General features: G+C 44.2%; 1 protein-coding gene across 7 annotated transcripts in view; it reads left to right on the forward strand.

Moving 5' to 3' along the window:
• The window catches only part of kndc1 (kinase non-catalytic C-lobe domain containing 1), a 354,394-nt gene that overhangs the window by 195,007 nt on the left and 147,094 nt on the right, over positions 1-12,293 (forward strand). For all 7 annotated transcript variants that reach the window (XR_006314907.2, XR_015760947.1, XR_006314906.2 and 4 more), the window contains one exon: positions 7,819-7,973. Coding sequence is in view for 4 of the 7 variants with exons in the window: in XM_043712540.2 (XP_043568475.2) it covers positions 7,819-7,973 (155 nt within the window). In the remaining 3 variants the exon portion in view is untranslated. The remainder of the gene's footprint in view (positions 1-7,818; positions 7,974-12,293) is intronic.

Below are 12,293 nucleotides of genomic sequence, written 5' to 3' on the forward strand. Positions count from 1 at the left end.
CTCCTGTTCCATACAATTATACAGTTCACTCTTGCATCTGATGAATTTCCAGACCTCAGGAATCCAATTCTGTGAGATAAAATTAGTATCTAAAGTCTTGTCACATTGTCAACTTACATTGTCAGAAACATCTGTAGTCAACTTTAATGGCCAGTTACAACCAATTAATGTCCCATACCTGCAATTTCATCAGCTCCAGGTAGTGCAAACAAGAGGCAGTTAAATGGAAGACCACAGGCTAAAACATTCAAAGGTGTATGAAAGTATCTCTAGATAGGCTTGCTTGGGTAGGTAGGGAGGTCTCTTCCTTCTTCCCCTGAAGAGGATATTTGCTTTGTACAAGTAGCCTGGCAGGGAGTCTGTCAAGACTAGCATTGATCAGTGGGATGACCCAGAATTTTCCTCCCACTAAGTTGACAATTACATTTCTCCTGTGGATTTCATTTAAAATGCCTGAGGGTTCAATCTTCAAAGCATGATGGAATTTTTACTGTTCAGAGGAAGGTTGAGGAGGTGAGCACTATAACAAAGGGTTGTTGTATCAGGGCTGATATGCTGGTGATCCATGGTGCCAGTACAAACATAGTGAAAATTATTTTGTCTTTATTTTGGTATAAACCCAGCTGGTGTTACCACTGGACAGATGAGTATAGTGCAAAGGATGGAGTTTCATGGATACCAGCAGTGTGAATTTGTTCTAAGTTTACTTTTTTTAATGTTAATTTCCTTTTTAGTTAAAAGCCCAAATAAAAGCAAAATGCTGTGGATGATGGAAATGTAAAACAGAAAATACTGGAGAAGATCAGGATTGGCAGCAACTGTGAAGAGGGGATTATCGTTTTGAATCCATTGTGACATGTTCAAACTGAAATGGGTTGGAAATTATTTTAATTCTTTTAACAGTCAGAGAAGCAGCAGAGATAAATATAATGTGGAGGGCCAAGGCAAAACTCAAAGGGGAAGTTAATTATGGTGAAAGAGAAGATATATAAAATGATCGTAAATTAAGGTGTTCTCTACTGAGAGCAAAGTAAGCAAGACCCAAAAAAACAGGGCTGTTGGGAGGTAGTGGGGTGGGGTGTAGGAATGTAAGAAAAATGGAGAACAGATGTCACACCATCAAGCATTGAAGTTGTGGAATTTGATATTGAGTCCTAGAGGTTGTAAAGTGCCAATGCAGAAAGTGAGGTCTTGTGTCTTGAATTGTACTTTGTTCATTGCAGCAGGCACAGGGCAGGAGAGTAAAGTGGTTTATTGAAATGACAAATAACTGGATGGTTGGAGAATTCTGCAAAGCGATAGTCGGGGTGGGGTGTGATTCCTTGGGCAAGGAAAAGGATGTTATGTCATGCCTTCCAGTGGAAGATTGTACATCAGAAAGAAGTGATGAAGGTGAAGAATCTGGGAGAGTGGAATGGAATCCTTGGAGGGAAGAAAGATGAGAGAAATAATCAAGGGAACTGGGAATCAGACTTGTAATGAATATTGGTGAATAGCCCATACTCAAAAATGGAAACCATTAAGTCAGGATAGGAACCAGCCAGCTGGATCAGGTGAACATGAGAGAAGGTTGGAAATTTGAAGCAAAACTGTTTAATTTGTTTCATTTCTGAATGACAACAGTAAGCAGTGCTGATGATGACATATTGCAGAAAATGTTGTGTGTGGTCCCGAGTTTGGCTAGAACAAGAATGTTCATGTGAAGTGCTGCATTTTGGTAAGGCAAATCAAGGCAGGTCTGATGCATTTAATGGTAGGGCCTTAGGGAGTGTTGCTGATTAAGCTGTACTTTCATAGTTCCTTCAAGGTGGGTCCCAGCTAGATAGGATAGTGAAGAAGGTGTTTGGTATGCTGAACTTTATTAGTCAGTGCATTGAGTATAGGATTTGGAGTGTTATGTTGTGACTGTACAGATGTTAAAGATTTACAAATGTTGTTGCTGGGGTTGGAGGATTTGGCCTATAAAGAGGGGCTGAATAGGCTGGGGCTATTTTCCCTGGAACATTGGAGGCTGAGGGATAATCTTATAGAGGTTCATGAAATCATAAAAGGGTGTGGATAGGGTGAATAGCCAAGGTCTTTTTTCCCAGGGTGGGGGAGTCCAAAATTAGAGGGTATGGGTTTATGGTGAGAGGGGAAGTTATCAAAGAGATCTAAGGGGCAACATTTTCTTGGATGGTAGTGCGTATATGGAATGAGCTGCCAGAGGAAGTAGTGGAGGCTGGTACAATTACAACATTTGAAAGGCATCTGGTTGGATGTATGAATAGGAAGGGATTAGAGGGATATGGACTAAATGCTAGCAAATGGGACTCAATTAATTTAGGATACCTGGTTGGCATGGATGAGTTAGAATCATAGAATCCTAGAATCCCTACAGTGTGGAAACCGGCCATTTGGCCCAACAAGCCCACACCGACCCTCCCAAGAGTAACCCACCCAGATCCATTCCCCTATTACTCTACATTTACCCCTGACAAATGCACCTAACCTACACATCCCTGAACAGTATGAACAATTTAGCATGGCCAATTCACAAGATCAATCAAAGAATGGATCATGGAATTGGAAGCTGGTCACAGTAATGAAAACAGAAATTGCTGAAAAAACTCAACAGGTTTGGTAGTATCTGTGAAGAGAAAGCAGAATTAAAGTTTTGGGTCCAGTGACTGTTCTTGAGAACTAGTCTTGGTAATATTGATTCACCATCCTGATTTGGAACTGTGATCGTCATTGTTGCTGGAGCTAAAATACTGCTACTCCTTCCCTAACAGCACTGCAGATTTATCCACACCCCCACATAGACTGCTGGGCTCCAGAAAGCAGATAGCCACCTTTGAGGGCAATTAGTGCAGGGCAAAAAGATAGCCAGTGTTACCCACATCCCATAAACAACTTTTTTCCTAAAATTAAATGCAGTCTGTGACCTTTTTATCAATGTTATAAAAACTAATGTTCTTTATGGAAGGAAATCTCTAACCTTACCTGGTCTGGTCCACGTGCCATTCAGATCCACAAGAATGTGGTTGGCTCTTAACTACTTGCAAATGTGCCATCAAGCCACTCAGTTCCATGGCAATTAGGGATGGGCAATAAATCCTGGCCTCATCACTAATGCTCCCATCTCACGGAAATAAAAAAATAAAAGAATTCTTTTATTCCTTTGGAACATTTCTGTGCACAAAATATCCCAACCTCGCTTACGCACATAACAATGGTGGCTGCAGTTCTAAAATTGGTTAAGTGCTTTTGGTTGTCCTGAGGGTGTGATAATGAAGTATGCAGTTCTTTTTTTGTGTCTCTCTGCTCCCCTCCAAATCAAACCATTTGTCTTAATGGGGGTCTGTTTCTGAGCAATATGCAAAGTTAAACCAATTTCATTAGGGCAGCTTGCTGCTAACTGTGTAGTTCCCTGAAAACTAAAAAACCTTGCTCGGAACCAGCCACATTAAAAAAAATTGAATTTTTATAATATTGGAAAGTTAGCAATTCCTGTTAGATATTTAAAGTATAAATAGTCCTGTCGGTGCAATGACCCTTTGGCCTGAATACCGAGGCATTCGTGCAGATAAGGTGCTGGAGTCTTGCCAGTAGGAAGCTACAACTTCAACAACTCCAAGACAGAAGACATCTTCTGGATAGGGGCCATGGTACAGCACAGTACCGGCGGGTCTGTTTCCGTGCTGTTCAACTCTGACTCATCCCAGAATAAAATGGGCTTGATAGATCATATATCATTGTAATATAACATTGTAGTCTTTCACCGAAACATAAGCAAGCCAGGCTGCAAATTTGGTTTTAACAATAAACAGAAGTTTAGCACACATAAGAAAGAAATAACAAACCAAGGTATCTAAATTTAAGATAGTTTAAAAGGTTTCAAAACACATGGTAAAACAAAATCCTATCTATGTACAGCTGATCAACATCTATAAATTTGGCCTAATTGCTTCTTCTCAGTTCAGGTCCCAGAAAGGCCTCTTCTTTGTTTCTTTACATAACTGAGAGCTTAGACTTTCTCATCCCTGAACAATCTGCAGAGTCCTAACCAAACACCTCTGGTCTGGACATTTACACTTAATTACACTCTTCGACTGAAATAACTTAATCCCTTAATTGCTCTTATCAATTTCCTTTATGTTTAGGAGAGACTCCACATCCATCTATCTCTTGCTTTTAATTAATTCATGGTAAGGGGATGTTGCTGGCTGGACCAGCATCTTATTGCCCATCCCAAGTGGTCATTGTGAAGTTGGCGTTGAGCTGCCTTATTGAAAGATTGTAGGCCATTTGGTGTAGGTACGTGCACAAAGCAATTAGGGAGGGAGTTCCAGGATTTTGGCCCAGTACCACTGAAGGAATGGAGATAGATTTCCAAGTCAGAATGGTGAGTGGCTTGGAGGGGAATTTGCATGTGGTGATGCTCAGGTTCAGGTCTCCTTCAAATTGCCAAAAAATACTTTCCAATTTCTGGGTTTTCCCAAGCTGAAAGCACTCCACAGTTATTCTTAACCCAGATGCAAGCTGATGTCTTTCAATGTTACCACGCATCCATGAACACTCCAGGTGGCAAATACTGGTTGAAAATCATGGTTCACAACAATGTTCATTTTTAAACCCCTTCACAAAAAATAGACCAACATCCACCTGTCACGAGTTTAAAGTCCAAATTCTGAAGAAATGATTTGGAATCATCGCACGCCTAACCCCGTCCCCACAGTCAACTCCACCCCCACGCCCAACTCCGCCCCCATGCCTAACTCCACCCACATGCCTAACTCCGCCCCACGCCTAACCCCGCCCCACTCCCAGCTCCAGCCCCACACCAGGTCCTACCTCACAGCCCTGCCATATTTCACCATCCCTCCAGACCTCCCCCTCTCTGAGGATGAAAGATCAGTCCTCAGCAGAGGCCTCACCTTCATCCCCCTACGCTCCCGGATTAATGAGTTCAACACACAGCGTGACATTGAACAATTCTTCCGCCGCCTTCGCCTCCGTGCCTACTTCTTCAACCAGGATTCTCGCCCACCCTCTGATGACCCCTTCTCCCACCTCCAACACACCCCATCCACCTGGACACCCCGTGCTGGCCTTTTACCCGCCCTTGATCTCTTCATAGCCAACTGCCGCCACGACATTGACCGCCTCAACCTGTCCACCCCTCTCACCCACTCCAACCTCTCACCCTCGCAACGTGCAGCCCTCCACTCCCTCCGCTCCAACCCCAACCTCACCATCAAACTGGCAGACAAGGGAGGTGTGGTGGTAGTTTGGCGCGCCGATTTTTACATTGTTGAGGCTAAACGCCAGCTCGCGGACACCTCCTCCTACTGCCCCCTTGACCATGACCCCACCTCCCACCACCAAACCATCATCTCCCAGACCATCCATAACCTCATCACCTCAGGGGACCTCCCATCCACCACCTCCAACCTCATAGTCCCACAACCCCACACCGCCCGTGTCTACCTCCTGCCCAAAGTCCACAAACCTGACTGCCCCGGCTGACCCATTGTCTCAGCCTGCTCCTGCCCCACCAAACTCATCTCTGCATACCTCGACACGGTCCTGTCTCCCTTAGTCCAAGAACTCCCCACCTACGTTCGGAAACCACCCACGCAGTCTACCTCCTTCATAATTTTTGCTTCCCCGGCCCCCAACACCTTATCTTCACCATGGACATCCAGTCCCTATACACTTCCATCCCCCATCACGAAGGCCTCAAAGCCCTCCACTTCTTCCTTTCCCACCGACCCAACCAGTACCCTTCCACTAACACCCTCCTTTGACTGACTGAACTGGTCGTCATTCTGAACAACTTCTCTTTCCAATCCTCCCACTTCCTCCAAACCAAAGGAGTAGCCATGGGCACCCGCATGGGTCCCAGCTATGCCTGCCTTGTCGTCGGATATGTTGAACAGTCCATCTTCCGCAGCTACACTGGCACCACACCCCACCTTTTCCTCTGCTACATCGATGACTTTATCGGCGCTACCTCGTGCTCCCATGAGGAGGTTGAACAGTTCATCCACTTTACTAACACCTTCCACCCTGACCTCAAATTTACCTGGACCGTCTCAGACTCCTCCCTCCCTTTCCTAGACCTCTCCATTTCTATCTCGGGCGACTGACTCAACATGGACATTTACTATAAACCGACCGACTCCCACAACTACCTAGATTACACCTCCTCCCACCCTGCCCCCTGTAAAAACGCCATCCCATATTCCCAATTCCTTCGCCTCTGCCGCATCTGCTCCCAGGAGGACCAGTTCCAATACCAAACAACCCAGATGGCCTCCTTCTTCAAAGACCGCAATTTCCCCTCAGACGTAGTTGACTATGCTCTCCACCGCATCTCCTCCACTTTCCACTCCTCCACCCTTGAACCACGCCCCTCCAATTGCTGCCAGGACAGAACCCCAATGGTCCTCACCTACCACCCCACCAACCTCCAGATACATCGTATCATCCTTCGTCATTTCCACCACCTCCAAACAGACCCCACCACCAAGGATATATTTCCCTCCCCTCCCCTATCAGCATTCCAGAAAGATCACTCCCTCCGCGACTCCCTCGTCAGGTCCACACCCCCCACCAACCCAACCGCAAGAAATGCAAAACTTGCGCCCACACCTCCCCTCCTCACTTCCCTCCAAGGCACCAAGGGATCCTTCCATATCCGTCACAAATTCACCTGCACCTTCACACACATCATTTACTGCATCCGCTGCACCCGATGTGGCCTCTTCTACATTGAGGAGACAGGCCGCCTACTTGTGGAACGTTTCAGAGAACACCTCTGGGACACCCGCACCAACCAACCCAACCGCCCTGTGGCGGAACACTTTAACTCCCCCTCCCACTCTGCCAAGGACATGCAGGTCTTTGGCCTCCTCCATCGCCAGACCATGGCAACATGACGCCTGGAGGAAGAGCGCCTCATCTTCCGCCTAGGAACCCTCCAACCACAAGGGATGAATGCAGATTTCTCCAGCTTCCTCATTTCCACCCTCCCCACCTTATCTCAGTCCCAACCCTCGGACTCAGCACCGCCTTCTTGACCTGCAATCTTCTTCCCGACCTCTCCGCCTCCGCCCCCACCCCCTCTCCGGCCTATCACCCTCACCTTAACCTCCTTCCATCTATCGCATTCTCAACGCCCCTCCCCCAAGTCCCTCCTCCCTATCTTTTATCTTAGCTTGCTTGGCACACCTTCCTCATTCCTGAAGAAGGGCTTATGCCCGAAACGTCGATTCTCCTGCTCCTTGGATGCTGCCTGACCTGCTGCGCTTTTCCAGCATTGCATTTTTCAGCTCTGATCTCCAGCATCTGCAGTCCTCACTTTCTCCTACACCAATTTTGTGACAATTTATAAACGTATATTATGTTCAAAAGATTAACATAGTATTACATACCAATCAAAGCATTGTTTGTGATACTTTGCAATTGCCAATAATTAAGATTTGGTTGACTCAAAATAAAATAGACTCTGATTTCCAGCATCTGCAGTCCTCACTTTTGCCTCATGGATTTTATTCTGCTTGGCCAGAGCTTTCAGTCACTTTGGCACAATTATTTAAAATAGACTTTATTCAGCTGTGTTAAAGCAAATAACTACAATTTGTAAGGAGTTTTACACTGCAAATGTAAGAAGCATATTTTTGGGAAAAATCTCAAATTGGCTGATAATTTTACTGTCCTGTTTTCATCAGCATCACATGCATTTCCTTTTAAGCATGAAATAAGAAGCTGTTTGACAAAAATTAAACATTATTTAAATGAGAGTAAGTTACCTTTAATATGGTTTATTAGGTTTTCTTGAAGAGTGACAGCCTGTGCCTGATGGAAGGAGATAGCTTCAGGAGGCCAACAATACCTTGTACTCGTATCTTGGCAATGCATGTCCAACAGATAGAAATAGGTGCGTTTACGATGGCTAATGGCACTTACAAATGGCCAAAACTAAGGTGAGTTTGACAATCTTAACCCTATTATGTCATAAACATTTTCATAAATGCTAAGTTGCTCTTCCTCAGGGATGTAATTTTATCTTGTGCAAATAGCTATGTTTATGTCGTAAAGTGAATTACTGTTGCATTTTGCATGAAGCTGCTTTTCTTATCTTAATGTTTTGAATGTATAAATCCAGGAGTTCAACATCAAACCTATCCATTAAAAAAAATTGCTAACTGATCATTTGACTATACCAATTGTTACAGACCAGAACAAACCCCCTCAAAATTTTTAAGAAGACATCTTAGACCCTATCTTTTTCTTCATTTCAAGATAAGTGTAAGGCTTTGTGTTCTAGATGCAATTCATTTGGACAAACTATTCAACTTTAAACAAAACACAATTTATTTTTACACAAAGTTAAAGTACAGATAAAATAAAAAGAATTGGTTTATCTGTAACTCCATCTAAATGCTCAACAAAATAATATATATATATAAACTACTACTAATTAACTGTTCCATTATAGTTACAGCCCATAAATACAGCCCATAAACACCATGGCAAAGGCAAATTCAGTAAAATAGATTGTCTCACATGCAATTCTCGCAGCATGAAGAAAATCCCAGTTTTTAGAGAGAGATGAATAAGAATTGATACATCCAGCTTCAAGAACTTAGCAATTGCAGAAAGCTAAAACTAAAAATCCTAGTTCAGTGAGAGCTTGACCAAGTATATTCAGGCTGCTTCTGTTGTTCCAACTTTAAAAAAAAACTCTAAGGCCTCACAAACTGTTTATTGGCTTTGAGCAAGCTGCCTGGCACCTCTGTCTCAACCTTTCTTCCTCATAAAAATTAGGACAAAGGACACCTCTTAAAGCCACAGAATCATAACATGATGCAAACTTACATTTTCAGGCTACCAAAACCCAGTATTGCATTCTTTTGCAGAGTATTCTTCCAAACTGGATGACTAAAGTAATTGAGGGTTTGGTTAAGAAAAAGAAGGAAGCATATGTCAGGTATAGACAGGATAGATCGAGTGAATCCTTAGAAGAGTATAAAGGCAGTAGGAATAAACTTAAGAGAAAAATCAGGAGGGCAAAAGGGGACATGAGACAGCTTTGGCAAACAGGGTTAAGGAGAATCCAAAGGGTTTTTACAAATCCATTAATGACAAAAGGGTAACCAGGGAGAGAATAGGGCCCCTCAAAGATCACCAAGATGGCCTTTGTGTGGGGCTGCAGGAGATGGGGGAGATGGTAAACAAGTATTTTGCATCAGTATTTACTGTGGAAAAGGACATGGCAGATATAGAATGTAGGGAAATAGATGGTGACATCTTCAAAAATGTCCATATTACAGAGGAGGAAGTGCTGGATGTCTTGAAATGTATAAAAGTGGATAAATCCCCAGCACCTGATCAGGTGTACCCTAGAACTCTGTGAGAAGCTAGGGAAGTGATTGCTGGGCCTCTTACTGAGATATTTGGATCATCGATAGTCACAGGAGAGGTGCCGGAAGACTGGAGGTCGGCTAACGTGATGCCACTATTAAAGAAAGGTGGTAAGGATAAGCCAGGGAACTATAGAGCAGTGAGCCTGATGTCGGTGGTGGGCAAATTGTTGGAGGGAATCCTAAGGGACAGGATGTACATGTATTTGGAAAGGCAAGGACTGATTAGGGATAGTCAGCATGGCTTTGTGTATGGGAAATCATGTCTCACACCCTTGATTGAGTTTTTTGAGGAAGTAACAAAGAGAATTGATGAGGGCAGAGAAGTAGATATGATCTATATGGACTTCAGTAAGGCATTCGACAGGGTTCCCCATGGGAGACTGGTGTGCAACGTTAGATCTCACGGAATACAGGGAGAACTCACCATTTGGATACAGAACTGGCTCAAAGGTAGAAGACAGAGGGTGGTGGTGGAGGGTTGTTTTTCAGACTGGAGGCCTGTGACCAGTGGAGTGCCACAAGGATCAGTGCTGGGTCCACTACTTTTCACCATTTATATAAATGATTTGAATGTGACTATAAGAGGTATATTTAGTAAATTTGCTGATGACACCAAAATTGGAGATGTAGTGGTCAGCGAAGAAGGTTACCTCAGATTACAACAGGATCTTGACCAGATGGGCCATTGGGCTGAGAAGTGGCAGATGGAGTTTAATCTAGATAAATGTGAGGTGCTGCATTTTGGGAAAGCAAATCTTAGCAGGACTTAAACGCTTAATGGTAAGGTCCTAGGGAGTGTTGCTGAACAAAGAGACCTTGGAGTGCAGGTTCATAGCTCTTTGAAAGTGGAGTCACAGGTAGATAGGATAGTTAAGAAGGTGATTGGTATGCTTTCTTTTATTGGTCAAAGTACTGAGTACAGGAGTTGGGAGGTCATGTTGTGACTGTACAAGACATTGGTTAGGCCACTGTTGGAATATTGCGTGCAATTCTGGTCTGCTTCCTATCGGAAATATGTTGTGAAACTTGAAAGGGTTCAGAAAAGATTTACAAGGAATTTGCCAGGGTTGGAGGATTTGAGCTGGAGGGAGAGGTTGAATAGGCTAGAGCTGTTTTCCCTGGAGCGTTGGAGGCTGAGGGGCGACCTTATAGAGGTTTGTAAAATCATGAGGAGCATGAATAGGATAAATAGACAAAGTCTTTTCCCTGGGGTGGGGGAGTCCAGAACTAGACGGCATAGGTTTAGGGTAAGAGGGGAGAGATATAAAAGAGACCTGAGAGGCAACTTTTTCACTCAGAGGGTGGTACGTGTATGGAACGAGCTGCCAGAGGAAGTGGTGGAGGTTGGTACAATTGCAACATTTAAAATGCATCTGGATGGGTATATGAATAGGAAGGGTTTGGAGGGGTATGGGCCGGGTGCTGGCAGGTGGTACTAGATTGGGTTGGGATATCTGGTCGGCATGGATGAGTTGGACCGAAGGATCTGTTTCTGTGCTGTACATCTCTATGACTCTAAGCTGTAGTGGCCAGTTAGTGAGAAGATGTACAGAGGTTCAGTGTAAGGTCAACAGTTAATGTTCGATTCTTATTCTGAATCATAGAATCGTTGAACCCCTGCAGTGTGGAAACAGTCCACACTAACTGATTCCCCTACCCTATTGCGCTGCATTTCCCCTGACTAATACACCTAACCTACACATCCCTGAACACTATGGGTAATTTAGCATGGTTAATTTACCTAATCCACACATGTTTGGCTTGCGAGACGAAACCGGAGCACTCAGAGGAGTGCCCACACGGACACAGGGAGAATGCTCAAATGCCACACAGACAGTCACTTGAGGCTGGAATTGAACCCATGTCCCTGGTGCTGTGAGGCAGCAGTGCTAACCACTAAGCCACCATACCACCCTATACAGCTGAGTTTGATTTCGCACCTGAAAGTGAAAGGCAGTGGCTAACACACACTGATTTAAAAAAATGTCAAGGAAAACGGCATGGGATAGTTTTAGCAGGCGGTGAATTGAGGATCTGCCTTCAGGCAAAGAGGTAACGGAATGGAATTCTGCCAAGTTCTTCAAAGTTATAAGAATATTCTTAGGGTTGCATTTCTGCTCAGAGACAGGGAACAGGAGTTGTACCTGTTTCCAAGACCTGAACCCACTCTTGAAGGCAACAGTCACTCATCTGGGATCCTCCCTATCCAATTATGGGTGGCTGGCAGCTCTGAAAGCTGAAGGGTTAATCAGAGTTTCTACAGAATTACACTGGGCAGCAATAAAAGGTCAGTAACTGAGACCATGCGACAATGTGTAGCAGGATTAAGCAGAAAGATTGGTGTTGGCTATCCATGCTAATAGTGTGAGGGGATGCATTACCCATAAAACAATACCACCGAATGATAAAGAAGGCATTTAGTATTAAGTATAGGAGTTGGAACATCATGTTGATGTTGTACAGGACATTGGTTAGGCCACTTTTGGAGTATCGTGTACAGTTCTGCTTGTCCTGCTACAATGTGAGATTGCCTTTTGACCAACTTTTTAAAAAAATTCCAACTAAAAGAAGACAAAAAGCAGCTGAGCCGCTGCTGAGGATGTAGTGGGGGAGAAGAATGCCTGTTCGGGCAATCTTTGTCTGGAGTCTCACCCAGACTTAGGCAAAGAGAGCTTCTCAGCTCCAGGTACTTAAAATGCTCCTGTGGTGTCAGGAAACTAGAGGCATGCTGGGAAATTGTAATTGCTTTCTTAACGGCCTGTGGCAAGGCATGTTTGGAGTTTAATCGGCTGCCTGTCCTGTAAGGGAAGGCAGGGTCTATTAGTGGCAAGTAGCTTTGCCAGGGCCCAAACCCAACATACTGGTAGGTATTTTCTG

Source organism: Chiloscyllium plagiosum, unplaced genomic scaffold (assembly GCF_037043375.1).
Source record: "Chiloscyllium plagiosum isolate Xiang-an unplaced genomic scaffold, Cpla_swu_hap1 HiC_scaffold_22, whole genome shotgun sequence".
NCBI lineage: Eukaryota > Metazoa > Chordata > Chondrichthyes > Orectolobiformes > Hemiscylliidae > Chiloscyllium > Chiloscyllium plagiosum.